A 27,680-nucleotide genomic window follows, 5' to 3' on the forward strand; every position below is an offset into this window, starting at 1 on the left:
TAAAAAACTTCGACGTGCAAGTTGATTTGTCTATTTTTTGTGTGTTAAAGAATATTTTTTTTTAATAGACACACCCATCGCTAAGAATATTGATTAACAGAATGTGTAATTTAGGTCAAGAGACGAAACTGGATTATTCCTCATAATATATCTGACAGAAGTAAAAATAAAGGCCACCTTAAATGCGGGAACTGTTTAATTGCTGGCAACATTTACTACTGTCATCGATTAGTAAGAAACAAATTTCAAAACACATAAATGCGAAGATCCATACAAAATTCCACATTATTTACAAATGAACTATCAAAATTTTGTGTAAATTCTAATCTCCCGTCTAACAGTATAACAAAATCTATTAGACTAATGAAATCGCGTATCTAGATACGGGGAGCGGAAGTGTTTAACGATACAGATTCCCTAACAAAATATCTTACACAGACAAACTGGTCAAATGCGAATCGGCCTCGCACATGAAGGGTTCCGTAGCACAATTAGTATTTGTTACTTTGTTACTAACTGAAAGTATAAACCCTAGCCATCTCAGGTCATGAGATTACAGCCTAGTAACCGACGGATAAACAGGCGGGTACAGGACAGACAGGTTTTGGGAGCGCAAACTTTGAAAATAAGGTGAAACTGTCACAACCTACTAAATTGAAATAGATGGAAAAAAAAAGATTGTCGGGAATTACAAAATAACGAAACAATCAACGAATTCGGTGGCCAAGCAGAATACGGCCATCATCTTATATCCGAGCTAATAAGCCGTAGGATGCCGAATTTATAACTACAAAGAGATGTAATTTACGACTTATACTGGTAGGTACCTACTTACGTATTTTTGCGCAATGTTTCTTCCCGTTTGGACCCATAATTATTTGGTTCTGTAGCCGTATCTTCCCTGAGTCCAATTAAAATACGCAGATGCAGACCACATCACTCATACATCTACCATACCATACATCGCCATTGAGAAACAGGCATATCTGAAAAAATATAGAGTTAGAAAATAAGTAAGTACTTTCAAGTGGTATTATCCTTAATGCATGCATTTAATAGCAGTTACTAAACATTGTAATAGGTTTTAAAAATGGGTGCTCACAATTGGCCTATTAGAAGATGACGACGCGATCACTTGATGGACCCTTAAAATACAGGCTCGGAAAGAGTTTTCTTGTTGTAATCAATTTCATCAACCAGAACACCACCAAAGGATCCACCAACCAAGACTCTCTCAAGATCGAGTTTGTATTTTTTTTCTCAAACCTAATTAAAATCAGACAAACCGTTTTGAAGATAAATGGAGATCAGACACTGTAGACCTATGACATGGAATCCCTTCTGAGGTGAGGCTAATGTTAGAATATCTATGTGAAGGACAGATTTAGGACATGTTACAGGTCTTTCTTTTTCTGTTACCGAAGTTTTTTGTCTTCATGGCATTGATTTCTGATCCAGGTCTCTGACCGTGCTGCACAACACAGCGCTGCCACGGACGCCGGAGTGTTGCTGATAATATTTTGAAGTTTGTATTCCCGTAGCTGTTGTGAAGTCAATGAAAGCCATGTTGTCCGTGTCGTACTTCATACCGCTCTGTCAGAAAATGTGAAAGGAAGTCTTTTCGGGCGAACCCAAAATAGCGTGAGTAAACCTGTAAAACGTCATAGCAAATTAAACACATTTTTAGATACGGTAGCCGAAGTGATCGAATTAGATATGTATATAAGCTGTTTTCTAAGAGTCGCGTGTTTTTTATAATAATCATTAATATGAATGCAAAAAGTACCTTGCCCAGCTTGCATCTTATAAAACTTAGCTAAAATATATGGAAAAAATGCTGACATTGGTGTAGTTTTTATTTGATAGAAGAATTTGATTGATTAAAATGTCACATAACCACAGAACATACTTTACTCTATGTAAATAATGACATAACTGTTACCAAGAAGTTTAAATTCAATTTTCCCTTTCACGTAGCACTAATCATTGAGATATATCTAGACTTACCTTTTTCTATGCACTGTCCATCAGATCATTTTCAAAGAACCTGTCCAGATCGTCGCGTTAGCATATCTTAGGCCGACATCGTACCTCTTCCTTCAAGCACCTTGGTGTTTTATCTTCTGGTGACGATTCTGGACCTTAAACACATCACACACAGCCTGCCTACTCCCATTTTCACTTGCGACCCTCGACTATTCCAGTAGTGGAACGCAGCTTCATTTCATCTTTCATGACTACTTATCTACCTCAGGACTAAGGATGCGATGTGAGAATACGAGGAGGAGATGGCAAAAGAGATATTCAGGTCAAAATATCACAAGAATGATAATTTTAACCCTGAACGTGGTAAATAGCCCAGCTTTGCTCCAGTTATTAGACCTGGGCCCCAATTCTGCTATTTACAATGGCCGATGACTGAATGAAATTTGGCTTAAAATAGCAATTTTCGTATTCTCTTAAGAACTTTTCTACACAATAATTGTAAATTCAGTACGGGACGGTATACTCGAGGTCAATACAACTAGCTTTCAATTATTGTATTCGCAAAATGCTTAAGAGAATAGGAATAATTTCAATGCCATTCATTCCACCGGCCATTTTAAAATAGCAAAATCGGTGATTACTTGTAGGTTCTTATCTAGCAACTTTGACAAATGGAGCGTGTTGAAGAAACTTGTCGAAAAAAAATCATTTCCATTTATGTTCAACTTGTGCACGGTGTGTGCATTTATTATATAATGATAATAAAGAAGTTATAAAGCTGTTTAAGCTTTAGAAAAACCCCACTAAAGCTTCACCCAAATTTAAAATAATATTAATCTAGGAAAGAAGGAAATAAACAATCAATAAAAGTAAACTTTTTTTAATTTTACAGTGCAACTTTTACGATGTTTCCAATTATTTTATAAAATTTAATATATAATGACTTGCTAGTTTGATCGAAAGCATGTTTCATATTTCTGAAGTGCCATGTGATAACAAGTTTTCGACAAACTTTGTTAATCAATAAAATCAATAAATTAATATAAAACGTTTGCAAATACTCTTACTATAAAAATTATATTATTTAATTGACAATACATCAAAAATGTTTTATAAAACTTGATACTACACACTTATTGTCTTAAACACTGACCGAGGGTCATTCTAGGTATAAAAACACTTTTAATAGTATTGGCATTACAAAGAAATTGTAAAATGAAAATATCTTGGCTTTTCCTCAAAATAGATATTTGATGGTAACCTTACTAGATGTCGGAAAGTGTCTTTTCACAACTTTCTAAAAGCCGGTACATATCTACAAACATTATTTCTCCAAACGGCCTAATCCACAAAAATATTAACAAGGAACAGTTCATTACGTCATCGATAATTGACAATAACTAATAAGGTATAGATCTTCGTAATTGTTAGTGGGTAACATGATCGTAAATTTCTTTCAGATTCATTAGCACTGTTTACATTATTCATATTTAAGTTGGATTAGCTGTTACATCATTTGCATGTAGTCATTCTGTTGATCAAATAAGTGATAAGTATAAAAGAAATATTCGATACAGAATTTAATTATTAGTTCTTGGAAAAGATGCAGAAGAACTTGCGGAGGTCTATGGAATAGAGAAACGTAACAGCGGCAAGAAACAGTACAGTATATGAAAGAGTATTACCTACTTGACAAAACAATGAAAAGACAATTCTTCTTTAATTTGAAATAATGCAAAACGTTTCCAAGCTTAACAATTAAAGTTACAGTAAAGGTTTCGAAAATAAGTAATAGCTTGTAAAAAATAAATATAGATAGATAGAATAATTAGCTTTTTATAAAAAAAGTAAAATTTTAAGTGATTACGGGATTGCATTGAATACTTTTAGGTACAGCGACGATCAATTTTGTCCAGTTTAATAAAATCTAGATATTATTATGGATAATACTTAATTTAATATGTTCAGCTTTCTAACTCTATCTTTCTACGGGTATGTCAAAAAAGCGCTGCCATCTTAATGAAACACGGCACAAAATAAATAGTGAAAATGTATGCTGGAAGTAAAAGTCCAACGTAACTAGGTATAGTATATTTTTTTTAAAGAGTGAGACATTTTTGGTGGAGTTATACTAAAGAGACTCACTCAAAACCGACAGTTTTTTAGTGAGTACATTCTTTACTTTGTGACGTGTTTTTGCATAAATTATTCAATTTTTTCTAATGCTTTACATATAGTTGTTTTTAGTTGCATATTTTCTGCACAAAACATTGATATGGGTCGTATTCGTATAATAAATAAGTTCATTGCGATTGTCTCTACCTATAAATAAATACCTAAAAAGTTCCTATAACAATATAAAGTATTCTTGAACTGCCTAACGTCAAATTAATATGCTTATAAAATAAAAGGTACCTAAACAGACATCGTTCAAACCGATCTGACGAGTGGGTAGCCCAGCAGGCGCTCAGCAATACCGAGGTAGTACACAGCCTGCGCGACGCCGAACAGTGGAGCGATCACGATCATCCGGCAAAAGCCGCCCTTGAAGAACGCCGTCGGACCTTCGTGAATCAGAGTCGACCTGTCGTTCGCGAAGTTCCGGAAATATTATAGACAGCCAAAAAATTACTATTAACTTTTTTATGGTTCAAGCTTGAGATGCCGTATCCTAACTGTTGATTGTAAATGTAATGTTTACGGACTAAAAGTTCTAAGAACTGAACAAAATTCAATGCAACCAGATGTTAATAAAGCAAAAACAAATCTGAAATCAAGAATAAGAATACTTAGTATTTACCTGGCGCAATCATACGCGGAGGAGTATTGCCTCTCGCCCTTGCCTTTGGTGAGCGTCTGCATGCGCGTCTTGATGACGTCCAAGGGGGTGACACAAAGCGCGCCAAATGAGCCGGCGGAGCAGCCCGAGATGAACGACCACCTGCTCACATACAGCGGTGATCAACGAAACTTTTGTCAACAATTGGTTACTACGTGCGCTGCTCGCTGCACTGTGCCATCCTTAAGGCAGTGTTCCCATCAAAGATGTGCGAGGATGCGTAGCGAGGGATGTGTTTGTAATGAACCAATTTACCACACCAGGACAGCTCTGGTGGAAACGGCCCAGCGGTCCTCCTCGCACGACACATTTCCATTGCAAATCTCTGGTGGAAACGCAGCTTCAATGACCAATCAATGTTAAGTAACAAAAATTACCAGAAGGGCGGGTTGATGTCTTTCTCGTTTCGAATTCCCAGTTTATTGAGCGTCGCGAACAGTGGGAAGTAGACGATACTAAAGGAGACGTCCCGGGCCGCAGTCGCCGTGATGCCCTTGTACAGCCCGGTGATACCTCTTTCGGCGAGGAGTTTCTTGGTGATTTGCATTGCCGTAATGCGCGGTATTATTCTACCCTCTGTTATAAAAAAAAATATAAGCAAGAACTCATAATTACATAGCTTTGATAAGACTAAGTTATTTTACATTCTGGAACGTATCGATAAGTTTTTTTACGAAGTTCCTTTTTTTAAAGCGAGTAGTAAGTAATTATATCTCTTTTTCTAATACTCTGGTGTGATTGTGGAATTTATTTTTCAAGTTATTTAAACTTTAAAGTCAGCCTCAGTTTATGATTTTAGGTATTTTACAAATACACTAACAATTGGTAGTAATTATGGTTTTTATTTTTTCTCATACTTCGTTGTGATTGTGGTATTTATTTTTCTAAAATATTCAAAATCAACCACTAATTCAATCTCAGTAGTAATAAGATAAAAAGAAATAAAATTATTTGTATTATTTTATATTCATGTATATGATAGTAAAAGCCTTTTGTTAAACTTTATCTAATATAGCTTTAGGTATTTAACAAATTTCTATAGAGTGGCATATTAGTTGCACATTTTTTTTCGTAAAATAGAGTCAAACAGAAGTTTCATTTCTTACGTGTACACAATTAAACACACATTCTACTTGAACTTACCTACCTGTACCTATTAAAAAAATGAAAGTATATATGACATGACGTTTAAAATGTTTGTTATTGTCCTCACCGGTTTTAGCCTGCGCCGCAACTCTGCCAGCGTCCTGCATCTGAATCTTTAGCAGCTCCATAGGCGTCGTAATAATAATCTGACAAGCTCCAGCCGACCCACCAGCCATCATTTGACGATGCATGGGTAGAGATCTAAAAGTAAAATGAAAAGTTTTAATCGAAGTAGTTAGAATCGAAAAAATGCAGTTTATATGAAATGCAAATCTCAAAGTTTAAACGAATTTGTCATCATCATATTCATTATCCTAGATTTTCCCCAACTATATTGGGGTCAGATTCTCATCTAACCGGATCCAGACATGTACCAGTGTTTTACGAGGAGCGACTGTCTATCTGACTTCCTGATCCCTGTTTCCCGGGCAACACGATTGCCAGATTTTCTAGCTTTTAACGTGCCTTTAAAAATTGATGGTCATCCATCTACGACCCACCGTGGACCGTAGACTAACCTGTGATTTTTGCAGTTGTGGCTAAGCTACGCTACGAGCTCCTAGTTTAAAGTAAAACGGCGTTCTTTTCCTAGCCTCTGATGGCGCAAAATACTCCCCATATCCTTATCTCCCGCGCGCATCTTCCAGACTCAAGCCAGACCAGGATGAAATGGCAAGATGACTTACACTAATACCTCGACCCTAGTTTCGTGATACGGAATACATATGAGGTAATAAAAAAAATCTGTAGGTACGTACCCATCTGCTAGGGAAAGGTAGTACCGGAACATATCGTTAGCAGCCAATTTGATAGCTTTCTCCGGAGTGATGAGTAAGATGTTAACAGCTGATCCTCTGTACATGCCAAAATATCCTTCGGCGCGGTAGGTTTGTTTGAAGCAATCGAACCTTAAAGAAAGAATTTAAAATGTAATTTGGACTATACGATTTTTAGATTTTCGTACCCAAAAAGGTAAAAGAAGTTTAGTAGGTAGGGCCTTAGTACCGAGACTCCGCCGTAGTACGTCTACGACCAGGTTGCACCTCATGAAATTTGGATGGTTCATTTTTATTCGGTATACTTAATATAGAGTATACTCTTTACCAGTTGGTCCCATTGGTAGCCAGTTCAAGATCCGATTGTAGATATTGTCTAAAGCATACATAGATGCGCTTCTAGTGGACTTCTCAACATTTAGAAGCTAAAACAGAACTAGCACTTAAAAGTGAAAAATAAACTGAATGACATAACTCTCAGATAACTGAATATCTAGTCAGAAATTAGAGTGATTTGCCTAGTTAAAGTTAGTTAGATTTCGCCTAGAGTGTTCTTAAACATGATTAGAAATTGTGCGCCAAACTCTAGTTATATGCCCAGTTGAAAATGATTATCGTATTAATGAAAATAGCTTATTGAAAGATATTAAACATTCTAAACCTAGTGTCGAAATTAAGTTGTGGATACGATTTTGATGTAAGGCATATAGGCGTGGTCAAATAAGCCTCTGTAATAAGAACTCACTCAGTCATTCAATACATAAAATGGTTTATCCACCAGCTCAATTTTCATAACATATAAATACAACTTACATATTTTTGTACTGTTTCTCGCCATTTGGACCGATAGTTTGGTTCTGCAATCGTGTCTTTACTAAATCCAGAGGGAATACGACGGAAACGCCCACAATACCAGCGATACCGCCGTTGACGATCTTCGGTATGAGGCTGCAATTAAATTAGGCTAGTCGGAAAAACCTTGATACCTTTGAAGAAAAGCCTTGGTTCGCTTCATCAGTAGAAAATGTTGATATAAAGAATGCATGTACTCTCATGAAGTCCGAAAGTATTCGGCCAGTCATGAACAATGTATGTTAGTATAGCGTCTAGTATACTACAAATCTATAGGTACTCTACAGATAATGTACAATTAAACAAAACTAACAATTGAAAAAACTTGTTGGCCGCTATTTTCGAGATCATGGCAAATATATAGAAACCGCTGAGACTGTCAGCAAAACCTTGCAATCGGCTTGTCGGCAAAAACATACGTGAAAGTAAAATTTTATGTACAGTACCCTATCCTACCAGATAAATTGACTGACTTCCTTCATCCCACGGGAAGATAACTATATCGGAATATTCGGAATATATGTACATACTAAACAGAACAATTTCCTTGTACAGCAGACGAATAGAATAATATTATAATACGGTCAGTTATTTTCTGCGCTGTTTTTAGCCGATGTGATTTTGTATTTTGTTTTTTTTTAATCGTTATAATAAACTTTACAAAGCCTTTATAATTTATACCATACATGTATACTTAATGGAATAGACATACAAGGTATCTATGTTTTGTTGTTAGAGGTCGCTAATGAAAACGACTAATCATATTCTTCCTGAACTTCCAGGGGTTAGGGGTACAATGAATTGGGTATGTGACCTTGCTTTTGTGACTTAAACAATATGCTAATGGGGAAGGGGATATGACGGTAGCAGACAAAAATCCTATCTATTCAACATAAGTTGCTACTTCTGAAACAAAAAGGTTATAGTAATCATTTACAAAGATGTAAACATTCCTTACTTGAATGAGCTTACTGCAGGAGGTTTAGGCGGCGCAGCCATTTTTGATAAATATTAACTGAAAAAAAAATTACTTCGTTAAAAAAGCCTTATAGTTAGTGTAACGGCAGGTCGCAAAAACGGCACGATGACTATCTTTTGCTTCTCTGTTCTCGTCAGATACTATTCGCCTGGTGTTCGCCTACTGCCATGTCTCAAAGTGTATAATTACTTTATAATTAAAATTATAAGTATATTGCATATTGCGAGACGGCATATTTTCTATCTTACATAACTGTAATGAAGTAGCTTTTTGAGAATAAAAAAACACTACTAGCGCTTTGTAGCGATTAAGTCGTTTATAGGTGCGTAAAAGAATGGTAAGAGACGAAAATTTTACAGTTTGATATATTTTTTTATAAATTTTGGAAGATTTATTAGATTTATATATGGTCATATATCTAGCTTCAAAGGATACCAGGAGTGCCCAGAAGGTAATAAAGAAACTATCCTCTTATTTATTTGAATAAACCATAAAAGCACACTTATTGTAATGTGCAGGCGAAAAATTATCATTCCCCACTTCGTATCCAACGAGCTGTAAGCTTGACTCCACAATATGATTGACCGTCTGTAGTCTGCCCACAGTATGATACGCGGCGAGCATTGAGAAAGCCAATGCTACTGTTGTCGCTTTGGTTGATTTTACAAACGCCTTCAATACCGTGAGTCATGATATTCGCCTCTCTATCCTTGATCCCCTTATGATATCATCCCAAGGTCTGCATTAATTTTTATTCGTATCTTTGTGGGCGTCAACAAATGGTCTGCATTGCGAATCCTCATCAAAATTTACTAATCTAAATTCCGGTGTACCCCAAGGCGGCATTATTTCTCCTTTGCTTTCTAACTGGTAGTCTTCTGTATTTAGTATGCTGACGACCTGCAGCTTTAGTCTCAGGCCAGTGTAGTAGACATACCTTTGACCATAGACTTTTCAACGAGGATCTTAGTCGCGTGAGTAGCAGTCTGAGAGATACGGTTTGACCGTGTATCATACCAAGTGCCAAGCGATAATTTTAGTCACAGTTTAGATGGAAAGCTAGAACCGATGCCTGTTTCTCCTATATTTTTGAGGTATGATGGTGTATCTATATGGGGTTTACTAAAAATAATTAGAGGTCTGTTCATGGAGACTCATTTGTTAAAAGACTGACTTACAGTCAATGCTTTTGCTTACGTTAAGTATATGTATAAGTATCATGTTTACTTTAAGTCTAAGTTAAAGATTAAGATTAAATTTGAACTAATTGTGGTGGACCATCTGTCCATCGTTCATTAATCGTTCGTCTTTGGATTGGAAGTTATTGACCCTATGTAGGTCTATTCACACATGATGGTGACAGACAATACTTTAACTTTAAATCAAAACATTGTTAATCAAACCATTGATTAGTAATGTTTTGTTTGGTAATAAATCAATGTTGTCAAGCCAAGGCTGCCTATTCAAGGCCTACAGGATCCAAAATAGGCTCTATCTTCGGAAGAGTTTTTTTGCGACCTTTGCATAGTATTCTACATAGCATTGTTATTTTATGTGTACCCTTTAGCTGCGTTTTACGTAGTTTAAGCTTACTTACCTTAGTTTATTTTTGTTTGACTCCAAAATACTAGAATTTTGAAAAATATTGTTTTGATTGATGATTGGTTTGGTGATGATTTTAGAAGATACGATTACAGAACCATATTGAAATATTGCACTAAAAATTTGGAAATGATGAAAATTTTGAAATCACATGGCACGGGTTTTGACTGTTTGGATGGCTTGAGGAGAAGTGTATTGATTGAAGTTTGTAGTGTAAGTGTTACCAGGGGCTATGAAAAAAATGACCACCAAATTGATAAAAGTTTTATTTCTGAAATACTCTGTGTTAAAAAAATACAAGTAAAGCATTTTTCAGTAAAACAGATATCCAATAAATATGGAATGATAAATATTTTGGATAATGTATCTGAATTGAAGCCATAAGACAAAGACTTGATTATTGTACATAATCCTCGTTTCTGACAAAAGATAAATATGGGACAAAACTGCGGTCTAGAATTGTATTTGCAGTTAGTATTTCTAGGTACGATTATGAAACCTGAATAGAAAAATTAAATGGAAAACCTAACGGCACCCTACAATGCGGGAACTGTGTCATAGCTGGCAACTTTAACTTCTGTCATCAATTAAAAGTAAAATTAAGAATAAATCAGAATTCTATATTACCTACATAGAAACTTAAAAGAATAAAATTTAACGCCCTGTGTCACCCTTTGGGTGCATTCGTGCAGATCCCCAAACAATTAAAATTAATTGTCTAACTCAGTCAAGGAAAACGACGTTAGGAGAACATATGAACTGTGTTGTTTTTATAAAAGTCCATCAAAATCGTCATTTAGAAAACCTGAACCTGTTTAGTCATTTCAGCAGCTTCCACGTCAATCGGCAGACTAGGCGAACAAAAAAGTAAGAACAACCTTATTTTTTGGGCCAATGATAGGGATGACGAGTGGGCACACCAGAGTAAAAGTCGAAAGTAATTAAAAAAATTTAAACACACATTTGATTTTTTCTGAAAAGCAAAACTTTTACAAAACTTCTTTAAAGTTTAGGAGAGGTAACGTTGTGACGGCTTGTGACGTAACGATTTAGTAAATTAAAAACACAATCATGACGTCACGCATAAGTTCCATTCAATGTAATTTGATCAATGTTTGCGGGTTCAAGAGAAAAAGACGGACTCTGCAAAATATATTGTCATTATCCCTATTAATAAAATAATAGACCAGCCCAAGGGACCGACACGATACATCAAATTACGAGCGACTGATGAAAGTGAAAGAATATCGATTAAGTGATAGGGACTACTTGGTTTGAGAGTAAGTACTTATTATAGTTCCCTATCGCCTATTATACCCTCTCTATACAAACTTTTCCTGATTCAACAATATAAAACGATCCATGCCCACAAATTACGTATCACTGTACCTTGTGAAGACGTGGGACACACAGCAAATAAGATGAGTCTTATTACTTTGGTAAGTCATAACTTTTTTAAACTGGTCAAGTTCGAGTCGAACTGGGGATACTGTGGAATTTTTACGAACGGCTAATAAAAAACAAGCAAATAAATTTTAGTCACCCATCAAATTTATGAACGTACCAAACTACGATCCTTTGCCTGAATACATATTTCTCTTTTTGGTATTTGTTGTTATAGAGGACATTATTTGTAAAAAAATAACTGTTTAATTCACAGTTTTTTGAGAGTCTTTCTAATATGCACATACATTCGAAAAAAATATTAGTGCGTGTCGGGATTCGAACCTTTGACTTAGCACGTCGCACATTGTGGCGTGTAGTAGTTTTGGCGTAGTGACCTTTATTTTTTTAATTATTTTGTCAAGTAAAATCTACTGCATTAATCAGTATGGTTCACAAGCTATTCCTTTCTGGAAAACAAACCTTATATGTTTAACTAAAAAATAACGATTTTATATTTATAACCCACAGGTGCTTTCGACTTGCCTGGTCATGACTGTTGCTACGTCCAGCGCACCTGACAAGAGAAGTGTGATCAGCATTGAGCCAGTATCGTGGCCCAGTGTATCTGCCTGGGTGCAGGGAGCGCAGAGCCATGGTGAGCTGTCATACATAAAGGTTTCGGAGAAAAAGCAGTGGAATTGTTACAGTTTATATTGTCTTTAATTATCTGATTTCGTGATCTGTAAGTAATCATGTGTTTTAGGTTTGTGGGAGGATAAAACGATTTATTCGTTTAATAAATATTTCCTATTTCACTTGGGATAAAATTACTATTTTATATATTCGCACCTAAATAGATTGTATCTTTAATATTGCTATGAACTTCGTTCAAGCATTTAAAATAATGAACCAAGAAATACAAAATTGAATTGTAACTCATCTTGTTGCTATCAGAAGTGAGACACACCTACTGTAAGATAAATATCTAATCATCTTATCTCCTACTAAGATAAATCATTTATATCTTGTGACTGACAGTTCACACAGAATCTACTGAAGATTAAGAAAAAAAATATAGTGATAAGAAGTTGTAGATACCATACATTACATCAAAGAAGTGATGAAATTACATCGATGAGTGGTAAATAAATATTACCAAAAAAAAAAGAATGATAGAAGTAAGAGTTTAACTCAATTCTATTAGATATTGTTTAGGGGTAAGACGTCATATGCAATTCAATCTAATTTGTGGGATGTTCAAGGAACTATGGACCCTAGCAATATTAAAATGATTATGAAAAAAGATTTCAAACCAGCCGACGACGCCTCTCCCGAACTTAGGGCTTACTAGCACATGTTAGCCTCGGTCCATGATGATCAACTTCTAGAGGAGTGAAGGCCTCGAAACACCGTTATATGTTATCATAATAAACCATTTCTGATATATGATTTATTGGCGTCTTATATAAAATTTCCTTAAGGTTTATATACTTCCCAGGCACTTGGTCATCCGACACCAGCTCGGACGTAGCGGGCGCGGTAGCAGCGGCCAAGGCAGCCGCAGCGGCAGTGATGGCGGCCCAGCACGAGGTCGCCGCTGCGAAGCACGCCGCCCTCGAACAGCAGAGTATGGCCAGCGCAAAGGAAGCTGCGGCTGCTCGGGCCGCGCATAAAAGGTCCCTTTTCAAACTCTTTACTGTATTTCAACTGAACAAGATTTTGTTCAGTAATAATGTTTGTTATCGTCAAAATTACGAACGCTTAAAAAAAGTGTTTTTCAAGGTTGCCGTAGGTGAAAACCAAATTTGCTTTAATCTATCATTTTTTTACTCTAAAAATATTTCGTCTTATCAATATTTTAGCGAGGAGGCAGCACGGAACGCTCGCGCTCATGCTTTAGAGGCGGCCCAGGCAGCAGTACAGGCGCAGGCACAACTGGCTGGAGCTAAGGCTCGTGCCGCGGCTGCCCAGAAGATAGCTGCAGCTAGAGAAGCGGCAGCTGCTAAGGCCATACAACGTGCAGCGCACAACCAGGCCGCTAGACTGCAAAACGCTGGTAAAGTATTATGTTTCGGGCGAAAATCTCACACAACTCTACAAAATGATAATATGCGACCTGGACCAGCTATTATTTACATTTGTTTATCTTATTTACATATTGTTACATATATTATATCCGTGGTGCCTGATAATTGAGCCTTACTTAGTTGTCAAACTATTTACTTTGCAATAAATTGTCTCAGTGGTTTTGACCACATCCATGTCTATCGTATTCACTGTAGTTTTCCTCGCAAATAAAGTATTGGTCTTCCAGACTTGGAAGCGTTGAAGCTGTCTGTGATCCAGAGCTCCGGGGCGGCGGGAGCGGCCGGCGCCGCCCAGCACGCCGCCACAGCCGCCGCGGCCGCCCTTCGACCCCAAACCCCTGAGTGGCCAGCCAAACCGTGGGCATCCTCCGCCTGGATCCCTGCGGCCACATGGGGCTGGTCTTAACTTCCTAATCATTGACGATTTCTAATACTTCGATGTCGTCCTAATTAAATGATACTAAGCCACCTACACCAGCCTTTAAAGTTGTGAAGATTTTTTATTGTTTATTTTGATTTATGTTTGTCTGGTTTGCATTGCATAAAATGTTGCTTTTGAATTTAGTTGTTTAATTTCTAATAAATGTTTTTGATTTTAAAGATTTCGTTACTTTATTTTTCCCTAACTAGTTTACCATGGAGATAAAGTATGCAGGTATATGGTTTGGTCTTTAATGTGTTAAAATAACAGTCTGACCTACTTTATAGGCAGTCTGGAATTCGATGTGAATTCATCAATAAAACTGACAAACAGAGCCAGCAGAGCTCATTCACCTATTGAATCGCAAACTACGCTTGCGCGGTTGCCATGGAAACGGAAGATGAAGCTCCATCTATCGTCCTTCGCAGCATCCTCCATCTGTGCCTCTAAAACAAAAATACGGAATTTGTGATAAAATCATGAGTTAAAAATGAATTTGTTAAATCATTGTTACATTGAAATACAATAAGGTAAGCGATACAACGTGAACTGTGTCTGTTTCTTTAAGTATAGTGAATAGGGTGTGACTTAATTATTAATGTGCAATCTAAAGTTGACCCTTTACGTAATCGCTGACGTCGTTTATTTACACATAGGTGGGAAACTTAGATCGTTACGTGATGGATAAATGAGTGTTACCGTTTTAGGTCTCAGGAGTGCTATTTATGTAGGTATATGATACGGAGATGTGTTACAGTTCTTGTAATTGTTTCAGTTTTTGGCAACAATTAATCAATTTTCTCATAACAAGGTGCATTACCTAGTAGATATGTTATTTATTGAAACTAATTTAACTTTATAAGTTCTTACAATTAAGCCTGCTACCATCATCTCAAAGATTTGCGCATAACTTGGCTTAGAGCGCTGTTAAGCTAGCTAGCGGAGAGACTTAAATCTTTAAACTTTTATCTTTGTCTGGAATACAAACCTGGAAGACAAAACCTAAAAGTTTTCCCAATACTTGTAGGTATAAGCGGGAGTCGGTTTTTTTTTGCGAGTCTACTACCAAGTCCCAAAGTAATATGCATTATATCAGTTGTAGTAGAATGATAGCGCACATCCTTGGGCCAAGTCACTATTATATAAGGCTCACCACTGGGGCTAGCCCCTACTACTTTATAGGAATCCTCACGTTAAATTATGAGGATTTCAAAAGCTCCTGATGCACGGACTAAGTGTAAGACATAAATGCAAAATATGATTTTTAGTGATTTTTTTTTTTCAGATTCCAAGATGTCACGTCGACATTACTACATACTTCTCTTGCTACTGTACTCCGGCGTACAGTTCGCCTCAGCTGACATAGACAGACGAAGGTTTTCAAACCCTACGTATTACAATGTAGGAGGAGTGCTCTCGAGCAACGAATCTATCGCTTTCTTCAAGGATACTATTTCAGTAAGTGAAGAAGTTTGATCGTTACTGTAGCTTATACAATGGTGACAACAAAAACTTGCAACATATTTCAAATAAAAAAATACTTAGCCAAAATTGATTAAATTTTCATGGGATCAAATGACACCAGTTTCATAAAAAGAATCACCAAAATTCTTTCAACCAGTCCGAAGTTCTGACTCCTCTTCCTTCCTGAAGTCGGTTTAAAACCTTGAATATTGACATCGCCTCAATATCTCTATCCGGGTAGACCCTCTACGAAATACTACTATTATAAGCAAACCATGCCCCTTTAAAAAGGTAGTTGAACTCGTTTAGTTACTAGTATGCTAATCAATTCTGATCCAGACCACCGAATAGTTATGACTCAATTCCCGAATAAATTTCAAGAAAAATAATTATCATTAATGATAAGAGTTTTATCTGGCACTATTTATTGATACATTTGAGCGATTACGACTTGACCTGTGGTCAAAGCAAAAACTAAAGGTATTTCGTAACATACTTGAGACAAAGACTAATATTTACAGTTTATCTTATGAGCCTGGTACCTAATCACCCAATTCCAAAAATAAATATTTTATATTAAAACAAAAAAAAATGATCCACCATTTTAGTTGGACAACAGAAGCAAATGCATATAATTTTTATCTCGCCCATATGCCGAGCAAAAGCGTCCCCCAAGTCCTTCCACGATTCTCAATCCTGGGCCACATGCATACATAATCAACTTAATACATATAATTTGACACGCGTTCTAAACGTTCTCAATTGCTCGCAACTACCATCCCTAATTTGTATTTCCTATAACAATCAATTTAATTGCTTACCCGGCTATAACTTTATCTAACGAATTACTTTATACAATGATATTATAATGACCAAATATGTTTCAGAATTTGAATTTCAAAGACCAATATGTACCTCGAGGAGTGACCTACCATGATTACTCAATGCTTATGGACCCGAATCCTATTAAAACAGCACTGATGGTCTGCAAGGACCTCATTGCACACCGCGTAAGTATCTACCCATTTTGATAAGAACAAAAAACTATCGATAAAACTCTAAGCGACAATTATCAAATTTTTAATGAAGTTAAAAGAGAGCCCAGTTCATTTTAGAAGTCTGTAGACCGAACCAACAAAAATCTTTAACGTTTGTTCTAGGTGTATGCAGTCGTAGTATCACATCCTTTGACTGGTGACCTCTCGCCGGCAGCTGTGTCGTACACCAGCGGGTTCTACCACATCCCGGTCATAGGCATATCGTCCAGAGACTCGGCCTTCTCCGACAAGAACATACACGTGTCATTCCTTCGCACCGTCCCGCCGTACTCGCACCAAGCTGACGTATGGGTGGACGTGTTAAAACATTTCAATTACATGAAGGTCATATTCATTCATAGTTCTGATACGGACGGAAGGGCTATATTGGGCCGGTAAGTGAAGCGCATTGTTGTAGATGCAATTTGAATGGTGATATCTACTATTGTGTGGGTTAGTCACGAGATTAACTAATAAACAGATTTTTGTTCGATAAAACTATTTGATAACTACTTTAGTATGATAAAAGATTAATGTTTTTTACGTCCGTAGCTTCCAGACAACTTCCCAGAGTGTGGATGAGGATGTAGACCGGAAAGTGGTTGTGGAGCAGGTGATCGAGTTCGAGCCGGGGCTGGACTCCTTCAGCGATCGACTTCTCGACGTGAAGGGGGCCCAAGCCAGGGTGTTCCTTATGTATGCTAGGTATGCTGTCTTCTGAACATAGGATACCTATCTTGCGAAGGTAGCCATTAATTATTCCTGAGTTATTAAAAGAGCGAGAGAGCGATTGTGAGAGACAATGTATCCTACATTGTCTCTCACAATCGCTCTCATTTGTAGAACAGTTTCTAGTTTTGCTTTTTTTGTTCTTTTTTGTTTTCTTTCTACAAAAGATAATCAGAACATTTGTTTTAAATTCCCCACAATACTAACATTATCGATTTGTTTCCAGCAAAACAGATGCGGAGATAATTTTCCGCGACGCCACTTTCCTAAACATGACAACTGTGGGATATGTATGGATGGTGACAGAGCAAGCGCTGGACGCCGCTAACGCGCCCGAAGGTCTGCTAGGACTGAGGCTGGTGAACGCGACCAATGAACATGCACACATACAGGACTCCATGTAAGTGCATCAGTCACTTTGCCTTCCCAAGATATGTTACAATCGGCTTTTCGTCTAACTCGATTTAGCTTAATACCGTATTTTCTTCTGACCTTCAACCACCTATTTTAAAGGGTAAAAGAGTATGCCACGGTATAATTGATTGAAAAAAATCTCCTATGAATATTTCAGTTACGTCCTTGCATCAGCAATCCGCGACATGAATACATCTGAAGAGATCCACGCACCACCATCAGACTGCGACAACTCGGGGTCCATCTGGACGACAGGTCGACTTTTGTTTGATTACGTCAGAAAGCAGCGTCTGGAGAGCGGGGCGACCGGCCATGTTGCCTTTGACGACCACGGGGATAGAGTACATGCGGAGTACGATATGGTCAATGTGAGGGCCCAAGGGGAACACGTCGCTGTTGGAAAGTACTTTTACTCTAAAGTAAGTGCTCGCCAATTACAGCTAGGAAGGTAGACTTGATTGAAGCAATCCCGTTTTTAATGATACTATTGCTTCAATTTAGAAAGGTTTCCTATACAACAATAGATAGGTGAGATAGGTCTTAGGATTTCATCTCGATTGTTCGGTGTTACATATCTAGCTGAAATAAGCACAGTGCATGCAATGAAGTCTACTTAAACGTTTTATCTTTTTTAGGAAACTCAAAAAATGCGGCTAGAGTTAAAGGAGCAAGAAATTATATGGATGGGACGTAGCACATCAAAACCAGAAGGGTTTATGATACCGACGCATCTGAAGGTCAGAATCATTATTCGTTCATACCCAAGCGGAGTCTTAATTGTTGTGTAACAACATGCATAACGAGCAGGCATAAAAATATAAGTATCAAGTTTCAACTGCGTAATGGGCACAAGTCGTTTCCTCCAAGATGCTGTTAGAAAATTATTTATGATTATTTTTACCGACAACTCATTTATTAATAGACATTTTGTAGAATGTGATTGATGTCAGCGACGTGTATTTTTTTTAACTGTGGTTAAACTATACTAACTTCAATAACTACCTAATAAAAGCTGAATATCGAATGTATATTTTCCAGGTGTTAACGATAGAAGAAAAGCCTTTTGTGTACACGCGACGAGTTGAAGATGGCGGCGACTGTACTCCGGACGAGATTCCTTGTCCCCATTACAATGCCAGTGAGGACACAGGTAAAGAAATAAGCTGCTACTTCCATCATTTTCTTCTCCCCCGCCCCCTTCAAAAACCAAGCGGGCAGCTAACATACCTAATAACTTTTTTTTAACCATAGTTTAGGTCATGCCTAGCTAGTTAATCTTGTTTCAAGTTAAGTAGTAAGCGTATCATTATTTAATAAACACATGGGCGACATTTGATCTAGATTCGAAAAATAAAATTTAACATTAGAAAGTAAATTCCTAGCAAAGCTGCACCTACATTATCTATCCAACCCATGTTCATATCGCGAATAAAAGAAGCTTTTGGATCTTGTTAATTAATTATGTTTATTGTGTAACTGGAATCTAAATGAAATGTTGCATTTTCAGATCAACTCTATTGCTGTAAAGGTTTTTGCATGGATCTCTTGAAGCACCTATCAAAAGCGATCAACTTTACGTATTCTTTAGCTCTGTCACCTGATGGACAATTTGGAAATTATATTATACGCAATCTTACACAACCGGGAGCTAAGAAGGAATGGACGGGACTTATAGGTACCTACTTTCGTTATTATACTTTGTACTGCAGCAATGAAGGAACAAAAAGAGAGAAAACAGATTAGACTGAACAGCTTCGAAATATTTTCTCTCATACGTTTTTTTATATTTCCAGGAGAATTAGTATATGAACGTGCAGATATGATTGTGGCACCTCTTACAATTAACCCTGAACGCGCAGAGTTCATTGAGTTCAGTAAGCCATTTAAATATCAAGGAATAACGATCCTGGAGAAAAAGGTTTGTGTAAAAAGTTTGCATCGCCAAATAATTAAGTCGCGAAGACATTGGATATAATGAGGTCTTTCTTATATCGAATAATTTAAAAAATAAAGCGTCACATACAGACGCATTACTCGAAAAAAGTCGAAAAATAAGAAGTCAATGTCGTACGCTTTTGAAAAAAAAAAAATTTTATTCGTATAGAGTCGAACAGATGTTTTTTAAATTGATGCCAGTACTTACCCTTCGATATTTATGAGACTATCAAAAAGGTTATTCAATATATTTTTCCTTGAATTTGTATGTCAAAGACTGCCAGGCAGGAACTAATGGGTTATCAGATGATGTTGCGTGACCTACTTAATCCATTAATTTTCAGCCATCACGGTCATCGACCTTGGTGTCTTTCTTGCAACCATTTTCTAACACTCTATGGATTCTGGTGATGGTATCAGTCCACGTGGTTGCACTGGTACTGTACCTTTTGGACAGATTTTCACCGTTTGGAAGATTTAAATTAGCTAATATTGATGGCACAGAAGAAGATGCTTTGAATTTATCCAGTGCGATTTGGTTTGCTTGGGGAGTGCTGTTAAACAGCGGTATTGGTGAAGGTCAGTTCACTGCAAAAACCACGGGATTCTTACTGAGTTTTAAATCAATTGAGTAAACTTAAGTGGCACATGAAATGTTTACTAACTGACATTAATGTTTACTAACTGACATTTCAGGCACTCCTCGCAGCTTTTCAGCACGTGTGCTTGGCATGGTGTGGGCTGGGTTCGCCATGATCATTGTAGCCTCGTACACTGCGAACTTGGCTGCCTTCCTCGTGCTTGAGCGACCTAAGACCAAGCTCACTGGAATCAACGACGCTAGGGTAAGGACCAATGTAGACTTCATCACACATCAATGATTAGTTTTGATGCAGTCTGGTTTAATATTATTGGAGGTCGTCAAAGGCGACTGATGCATAAAATGCTGGGGGGGCAAGCGTCTGCTTGGGAATTATAAAACCTCATTCCAAGTATCCATTGATCAGACCATGTATCAAGATTAATTCATGCTGGCAATATTTCCGTAGGACTGCTCGATGGTGCCGTATGAGGGGGAGGTACATCTTCACTGATTTATAATTTTCGGGCTAACGTAGCTGAATAGACTAGTTTAGACAGTAGCTAATGCTTTATTTTTATCCTTAGCTCCGTAATACAATGGAAAATCTGACGTGCGCAACGGTAAAGGGGTCGGCCGTTGATATGTATTTTAGACGACAAGTTGAATTGTCGAATATGTACCGAACGATGGAAGCAAATAATTACGATAACGCTGAGCAGGCTATTGAAGACGTTAAGAATGGGTAGGTAGAACAATACCGTAGTTAGGAAACTGTAGTCTGTTGCTGGTTACCACTTTTTTATTGATTTCTTAGCAAACACTTTCATCCTTTGTAGCTTCTAATATAGCATCACTGTTTAATAGTTTTTGTTTTACCTACAGTAAAAAACTCTATTTTATCTTCCTAGTTTACATACAAGACTTAACTTTTTTTTATTTTATACACGTTCTTTATTTCAATTTTTCACATGATTGCAGTAAACTAATGGCATTCATTTGGGACTCGTCACGGTTGGAATTTGAAGCAGCCCAAGATTGTGAACTGGTTACCGCCGGGGAACTGTTTGGTCGTTCAGGATATGGCGTTGGCTTACAAAAAGGTTCTCCTTGGGCGGATCTTGTCACACTAGCGATATTGGACTTTCACGAAAGTGAGTAACATCAAATACAACTTGTACCAACTCAAGCATACTGATCTGTTCTTGGCATCATTGATTACTTTTTGATATTTCAGGTGGTATAATGGAATCTCTGGACAATCTATGGATCCTTAGAAACAACATGTTGAATTGTGAGGAAAACGAGAAAACACCGAATACTTTGGGCTTGAAGAACATGGCCGGAGTGTTCATCCTCGTGCTGGCGGGAATCATAGGCGGCATAGTGCTTATAGTGATCGAGGTGGTGTACAAACGACACCAGATCAGGAAACAGAAGAGGATGGAGATCGCGCGCCACGCGGCCGACAGGTGGCGCGGCGCTGTCGAGGTAAACAGGGCCAAGGCGGAAGCCGCGGGCGTCGACACCTACGATCACGTCAAACACCAGCTAGAGAGTAAAATATAGAGTGTGCCTCCCCACTGACGACTGATACGCACTAAATGTAGCTCAGGGATTGCGGACCGTTGCAACTACCTACCTATTTCAATATTTTTAGATACCTATTCCAATTTTTACACGTTGAAGTATATCAAAGAACCTTTTAAACACTTAAACTCAGTAGGACCTTAATATACCCAAGTATTTATTCATAGAGGTATATTAATCCAATTATGTTCGCCATCCCCGACGTAGAGAAAATATTGTTAACGACCAATATTTAAATTATAACAAATAAACACGTTTCACGTTCATGTTCATTCTTAATTTTGATCACTGAAGTCCCCGCTGCTTTGTGGAGCTTGTACAACAACTCGCTGGATACGGTAACGTAAAATTGCTGTTGTAAGTAGATATTGGTGTTCTATGTTTCTTTTTTGACGCACGACACGGATTAGTAAACAAATGGAAGTATTAACTACTGGTACTCTTAAGAGAGAGCTTATACAAAGGCAACCAACTGCCGTTATTATTTTGTAGTTCTACTTACATATATCCATTTGTTTATTATTCTGAGTCGTGCTTGACGGACGTTGATTAACGATGATGTGTTTCAGAAACGGAAGTCACTTCGAGCAGCGATCCTGCCATCGCAGCGTCGTGCTAAGTCCAATGGCGTGAAGGAAGCGGGCAGTATCAGCCTGGCTGTGGAGAGAGGAGCACGTCGACGGGACGAGCCACGGGTCCCGCGCTACCTGCCAGCCTATACACCTGATGTCTCACATCTCGTGGTGTGAAGCGAAAACTAGATACATAGTATGTAGCAAGTGTTATTTAACTCGTCAAGCCGATTGTTCGGCTGTTTACTCAAAGACCAGCAGTTCCTAAGAAAATCTACCTACTGCGGAAATAGATACTAAGTTGATGTTGTGCGTCCTTATGATAGAATTAAATCGTTGCTGTGAACTTAGCCAAATTACTACTATAAATAGAATTTACAAGGCTCAAGTTAGATAGAATTTCGTTTGAAATTTTATAGAAGCACATTGTTTTATGTGCGACAATTACAGGCCTGGTGTAGGATTAATTTCACGTTTCGTGAAGTCAAAGAGTGTTCAAGACTTGCAATAGTCGAGATTAGTTGGAACACATGAACACTCCATTTGTTTACGAATCTGTGACAACTTTAAACTCCAAATAGCTGTGACTAGTTGTAAGGTTTTACTAATGTGTATTGAAGTTATGTATGTATAGCCCTATTCAAATGGTACTAATGAATGTCTACAAAAATACCCATTAATTATAAGTGTTAGTCTGCCATTAGATCAACTGTTGTGATCAATAATAATTTATACAAGAATTTCATATTTATAGTGTCTTATGTGGTTTCAGTATTAACAGACGTGATTAATGTTAATTATGTATACTTACGTTTTGATATTACCGATTCAGTATTAAATTGTGTCAAAATAAATAAGTATTATTTTCGGTGGTTTACTTGAGTTTTATTCACAGAGGGAAGTAAAGGTTAGCTAAATAAAACATCATTTCAACACATCTATATATTTACATAAGGATTTTAACAGTGCTATATGGGAATTATATATAGTACCTACGTAACAAGAGCTATGGTGCTCTTTTAGCCACTGTCAAAAGCAAGCCAAAATGTTACATTGCCAGGATAAACATAGTAGGAATGTCTTGGGCAGCTGCAAGGTTCCCGCGCGACACCACACTGCGCGCAGCCAAATCTTTGCCTCGATTTAGGTGAACATAGCATGGGATGCTGCCGTCACGCGACAACCTTACAGCCTACAATTATTCCATAAGATAACATGAATGGCCAAAATAAATATCTATCCAAAACATTCAATAACAACGTCCATAATACATAGAAGGAAGATTATTAAAATACATTTATATATTTCATATAGAAATAACGTCGATCTACCATTGCGGAGTAATATTGTGCTCTATTAATACTGCAAAGGACAAAGGTGTGAAGTCCGTTATTTGATCTGTATCGACATTAGCTATGGCTATTTGCATGACCTAGTAAATGGTAACATCTTAATTAAACCGTCTCCAAATCCTATAAACTACGTCCTCTAAAATACATATAACATCATGCTATATGAATGAATTGTTATAATAAAATATTCTATGCTCAGTATATAGGTGTTGTCATTAAGTTAGCTGGCGAAACTAACGTACAGTTATAATAAAAACTATCCTCTATAAATCCAGAAATCAGAAACTCACATGATCACACATTGTTAGTTGTACATTTTCTGGCGACTTAACGGGACCATTCATCAGATTACATTCTAAACAGCGATAAAATTGTACGCATTATTACGATATAATTAATTAGGCAAAGGAAAACACTTATTATAATATTATTATAGTTCTACAAATTATGAACTTTTTAAATAAATTGTTAGTTGTAACAAGTGTGAATATAGGTCACCGCTAAGAGCTTAGTCGGTGAATTTACGGTTAGGGTTGCGGCCGAAGAGCGCGGTACGGATCTCCGGGAGCAGCTGCTGGGCTATTAACTCCAGGCGAGACTCCAGGGTGTTGCAGATCTGGAGGAAACGACATACCGTTAACTACAGCTGATGCTTGAAGTAATGGCAAGCTAGAATTATGTTCATATGACACTAAACAATATAGCTTACCATGCATGACTGTTGTAACACAATACACATGTGAAGATATTGCAACTTGTACTTGATACAAATAATGTGATTTAACATGTAACTTGCCTTGAATGACAAATATTTAAATATTGTTTCGGTATGGGCAAAACATAAATAAAATTTATAATGTCAAATAACTTTATCACCATAATTGACACGAGTGAGATAACTTAATCTAAAAATCTTTTAAGGAGATGGTCAAAAATTTACACGAAATTATTATGCCATAATTACACGCGGAAGTGCAGAAAATGCAGATCTAAGACTCCATTTCATTATTGACATTGTTTGTTTGTAATATTTTAAAAAAAGTGTCATACCTTGATGCGTCCCTTGGCAGCAACGAGCTCGATCCCGCCGCACGTGTCAGGGGACAGGAAGGTCTCGGTGTCAACCTTCAGAAGGGTGTCCTTCTTAATCTTCTCCTTGTAGTCCGCCTGGGCTTTACCGAGGATGGACTCCACAAGGCTCTTGTCTGCCTGTCGCACGCGGAGAGTCACGGCTGGCTCCATCAGCTGTGAAGCATTCATTTGAGTATCGTAATAGGACTCTAACAACTGTATTTACTGTATGCAATATAACTATAGTGTAAGCAATAGTGTAATTAAACAAAATTTAGTAGATGTACACTAATATATGAACGTTAACTTTAATGTTAAACAAATGCAGATTATACGAAAACAAAGACTGGATCTTTTTTTAAGATTGAAATAATTATTTAAGTTTCGAATATACAACCTATACTCTTTCATGAACTGACCTGGAAGAGTGCTTGCACAATAAGTGTGACGAGCAGATCTCCATACATCTTCTGATCTTTGGGGACCTCAGCCAGGCGCTTGCGGGCCTCGTCAAGAAGGTTGCGTACGTGGTCTTCACGCACTTTCAGCACCTTTAGACGGGCCTGGTTCAGCATGTTCGATGAGTTGCTATAGAGGAAGGAAAATTCAGATATGTCTTAAAGAAAAGTATAGGTTAGTAAGATTTAGACAAAACACAGTGTAGGTACAAATCTTATTCTCTGCCTATCTATATTTAACATACTGTCAGCGTTCTAGCTTTTTTCGGAATTCTTCTAAATTCGGGTAATTTGATCTGAGACAGGAATTTTGCTAAGAAATGGTAGCAGCTCTTCTGCTCATAAACTTCCCACTATATGTAGTAACAGAATGCTTAGTATAAATAAACAGTAGGTTAAGATGTTCATTGTTTTGATATAAATCATTAACTATAAGAAAATAAACACTTCATATATGACCTTGATTAGCTTTTCTATAGACCTTATTGTTACCTAAAAATAATCTTACAAGATCTGTTTTATATTCTGTAGCATTTTGTTGTGCTCTGCAACATATTTTGTTGCGCCAAGAGCATTTTTTTTTTCAATACCAACAGAAAAAAAAAAGTTGCTAAAATTATATTTTGATTTAGCAAGTATACGACTAACTGAATTTACATTCACAGCAAACCGAATGCCAGACTTCTGAATAATTGAGTAAGTTATAGATTTTTCTATAGCAACCTATTTTAAGGGAAACTGATTATATCACTGCCTATATACATATACATTTTCTTTTTTTATAATAGTACAATCCGTAACAACTTGTTCCTAACTTCCAGTATTCTTTAACTCCAAATACCTAGCCTGTATTAATCATTTTTTTGTACCAATTCCCAAGGTACTCTATGTATAAGATACAACTCTGATTTTAAGTCTTATCAACAAAGATAAGTTCTATGTAACCATTATTATCACTTCATTCTTTATTCCACTACATGTCAAATAATAGTAAAAGAAATATATTGTTAGATAAAAGTTCAATATCAAATGATTATATCTCCTCATAGGTTTATGCTGGAAAAGAAGCATAAAGATTAAAAAAGTACATCTCTAAACTTAACCATATGAATATTGTTTATGGTTCTGTCATGTGACAAAGTTTACTGAGCTTGAAATCTTTAAAAACTATACTGTAAAGTAGGATTATTATATTGCAAGATGCATTTCAACTGACTTATTCTGTTTCTACTTTTGGGTAGTTAAGATTTTATTCATAAAATGTTTTTTTTTGGGTCACATGACAGTGTCATACATAATGAAAATCTATGAAAATGAAACCAATAAGAGAAATATGTGCAGTTAAATGAGTATACTATCTTAGAGATTATTAGTGACTGCTGTATTGTTTTTTGAAGACACTTAGCACATTCTAATTTTTTATGAAGTCTATTGAACATCTACCTACTCAACCAATGATCTGTGAATCAAGACAATATTTTAACACTAGTAGGTTTAATGGTAGTTACTACTTGTCAATAGGAAAGTGGATGATAAGAATCCCTTATTACATTTAGAAGAACCAAAGGAGCAGAAAGAAATGCTAAAACCAATTGCAGAAGATGACTCCACAGCAGGTGATCAGCATTGTGATAACATCTATACTGAGATACTATTATTCCTATAGATAACTGATCATTTGCAATAAGAGACAGAGAAACTAGTGATATAAGTTCAATAGTATTATAAGTGGGACCTACATCTTTTTCTGGAGTTCAACTTGTTTCTCTTTCTTCTCGTAGTATTCCATGATCTTGAGTCGCTGCTGCTGCACCAGACGACCCTTTTCGATGTTGAACTCCTCCTCGGCCTTAGCATCGATTTCCTCCGCCTTTTCATTGGCCTCTTGTTCGATGAAGGCCATCATATGCTTGATCTAATGAAAAATTACATGAATATTTGAATAGAAAACCCATTATTAACAATTAAAATCGATTATTCATCCATTTTTACTTCAATCATAGTCTGAAACATAATCGGCAAGTGCCTCATTTTCGATCAATTATTCTGACAAATCCATGTCGACAGATCTACGCTGCTTTATGCAGTATTGTTACATTCGTTTGCATACCTGTTTTTGAACATCTGCATCGCTGAGCGCCATGGCTGTTGGTTAATATTAAGCACCACTAACACGAAAAACAACCGATAAAGAGCCAGAAACCTAAAAACTGGCTCGAAGAAGTAAGTCGACGCCTATCAGACGTGCTTCTTCATTGAACAATCATATGATCCCGGTGTTGCCAAGTAATGGAAATTTTTCGCTTAAAAAGCATAGACAATTCAGCCCGTCAGTGACTTTCTTATTTGATTCCACTAGTATTTTACACAATAAATATTTTAAAAATCAAACTTCATCGAGTGT

The 27,680-nt window shown here is 36.9% G+C and overlaps 4 protein-coding genes and 1 long non-coding RNA gene across 8 annotated transcripts; 2 read left to right on the forward strand and 3 right to left on the reverse strand.

Annotated features, from left to right (window-relative positions):
- Window positions 1–839: 839 nt before the first annotated feature.
- LOC113499398 lies at window positions 840–2,245 on the reverse strand. Its single transcript, XR_003401099.1, has 3 exons — window positions 2,008–2,245; window positions 1,420–1,651; window positions 840–986 (listed from the first exon to the last, which is right to left on the reverse strand). It is a non-coding gene; the product is annotated as an uncharacterized LOC113499398 (long non-coding RNA).
- On the forward strand, window positions 1,588–14,251 carry LOC113499396 (tol-Pal system protein TolA-like). 3 transcript variants are annotated; one of them, XM_026879875.1, is made up of 5 exons: window positions 1,588–1,641; window positions 12,095–12,221; window positions 13,065–13,242; window positions 13,429–13,622; window positions 13,881–14,251. In XM_026879875.1, exons 2-5 carry the CDS (start codon window positions 12,116–12,118, stop codon window positions 14,057–14,059), a joined length of 657 nt encoding a protein of 218 aa, XP_026735676.1. In that variant the 5' UTR covers window positions 1,588–1,641; window positions 12,095–12,115; the 3' UTR covers window positions 14,060–14,251. The 3 variants fall into 3 exon arrangements, with proteins under 3 accessions (XP_026735676.1, XP_026735675.1, XP_026735677.1); XM_026879874.1 differs by lacking the exon at window positions 1,588–1,641 and adding an exon at window positions 11,220–11,619; XM_026879876.1 differs by lacking the exons at window positions 1,588–1,641; window positions 12,095–12,221 and adding an exon at window positions 12,243–12,707.
- Window positions 2,851–10,426, reverse strand: LOC113499395 (mitochondrial glutamate carrier 1-like). The gene is made up of 8 exons (XM_026879872.1): window positions 10,176–10,426; window positions 8,558–8,614; window positions 7,561–7,695; window positions 6,730–6,879; window positions 6,039–6,172; window positions 5,203–5,401; window positions 4,787–4,927; window positions 2,851–4,570 (listed from the first exon to the last, which is right to left on the reverse strand). The coding sequence occupies exons 2-8, from the start codon at window positions 8,596–8,598 to the stop codon at window positions 4,417–4,419; spliced, it is 954 nt and encodes a 317-aa protein (XP_026735673.1). The 5' UTR covers window positions 8,599–8,614; window positions 10,176–10,426; the 3' UTR covers window positions 2,851–4,416.
- A 69-nt stretch (window positions 14,252–14,320) lies between the features above and the next one.
- On the forward strand, window positions 14,321–23,619 carry LOC113499389 (glutamate [NMDA] receptor subunit 1). 2 transcript variants are annotated; one of them, XM_026879861.1, is made up of 18 exons: window positions 14,321–14,604; window positions 15,360–15,532; window positions 16,426–16,548; window positions 16,699–16,970; window positions 17,128–17,280; window positions 17,531–17,704; window positions 17,876–18,137; window positions 18,354–18,455; window positions 18,757–18,868; window positions 19,226–19,393; window positions 19,512–19,636; window positions 19,998–20,232; window positions 20,350–20,498; window positions 20,703–20,732; window positions 20,821–20,978; window positions 21,215–21,387; window positions 21,471–21,724; window positions 22,393–23,619. In XM_026879861.1, the coding sequence occupies exons 2-18, from the start codon at window positions 15,368–15,370 to the stop codon at window positions 22,570–22,572; spliced, it is 2,835 nt and encodes a 944-aa protein (XP_026735662.1). In that variant the 5' UTR covers window positions 14,321–14,604; window positions 15,360–15,367; the 3' UTR covers window positions 22,573–23,619. The 2 variants fall into 2 exon arrangements, with proteins under 2 accessions (XP_026735662.1, XP_026735660.1); XM_026879859.1 differs by lacking the exon at window positions 14,321–14,604 and adding an exon at window positions 14,745–14,805.
- LOC113499397 (V-type proton ATPase subunit E) lies at window positions 23,323–27,545 on the reverse strand. Its single transcript, XM_026879877.1, has 5 exons — window positions 27,387–27,545; window positions 27,016–27,191; window positions 25,238–25,406; window positions 24,798–24,992; window positions 23,323–24,363 (listed from the first exon to the last, which is right to left on the reverse strand). Exons 1-5 carry the CDS (start codon window positions 27,417–27,419, stop codon window positions 24,256–24,258), a joined length of 681 nt encoding a protein of 226 aa, XP_026735678.1. The 5' UTR covers window positions 27,420–27,545; the 3' UTR covers window positions 23,323–24,255.
- Window positions 27,546–27,680: the final 135 nt, after the last annotated feature.

The sequence above is a fragment of the Trichoplusia ni genome, chromosome 12 (genome assembly GCF_003590095.1).
Source record: "Trichoplusia ni isolate ovarian cell line Hi5 chromosome 12, tn1, whole genome shotgun sequence".
Lineage (NCBI taxonomy): Eukaryota > Metazoa > Arthropoda > Insecta > Lepidoptera > Noctuidae > Trichoplusia > Trichoplusia ni.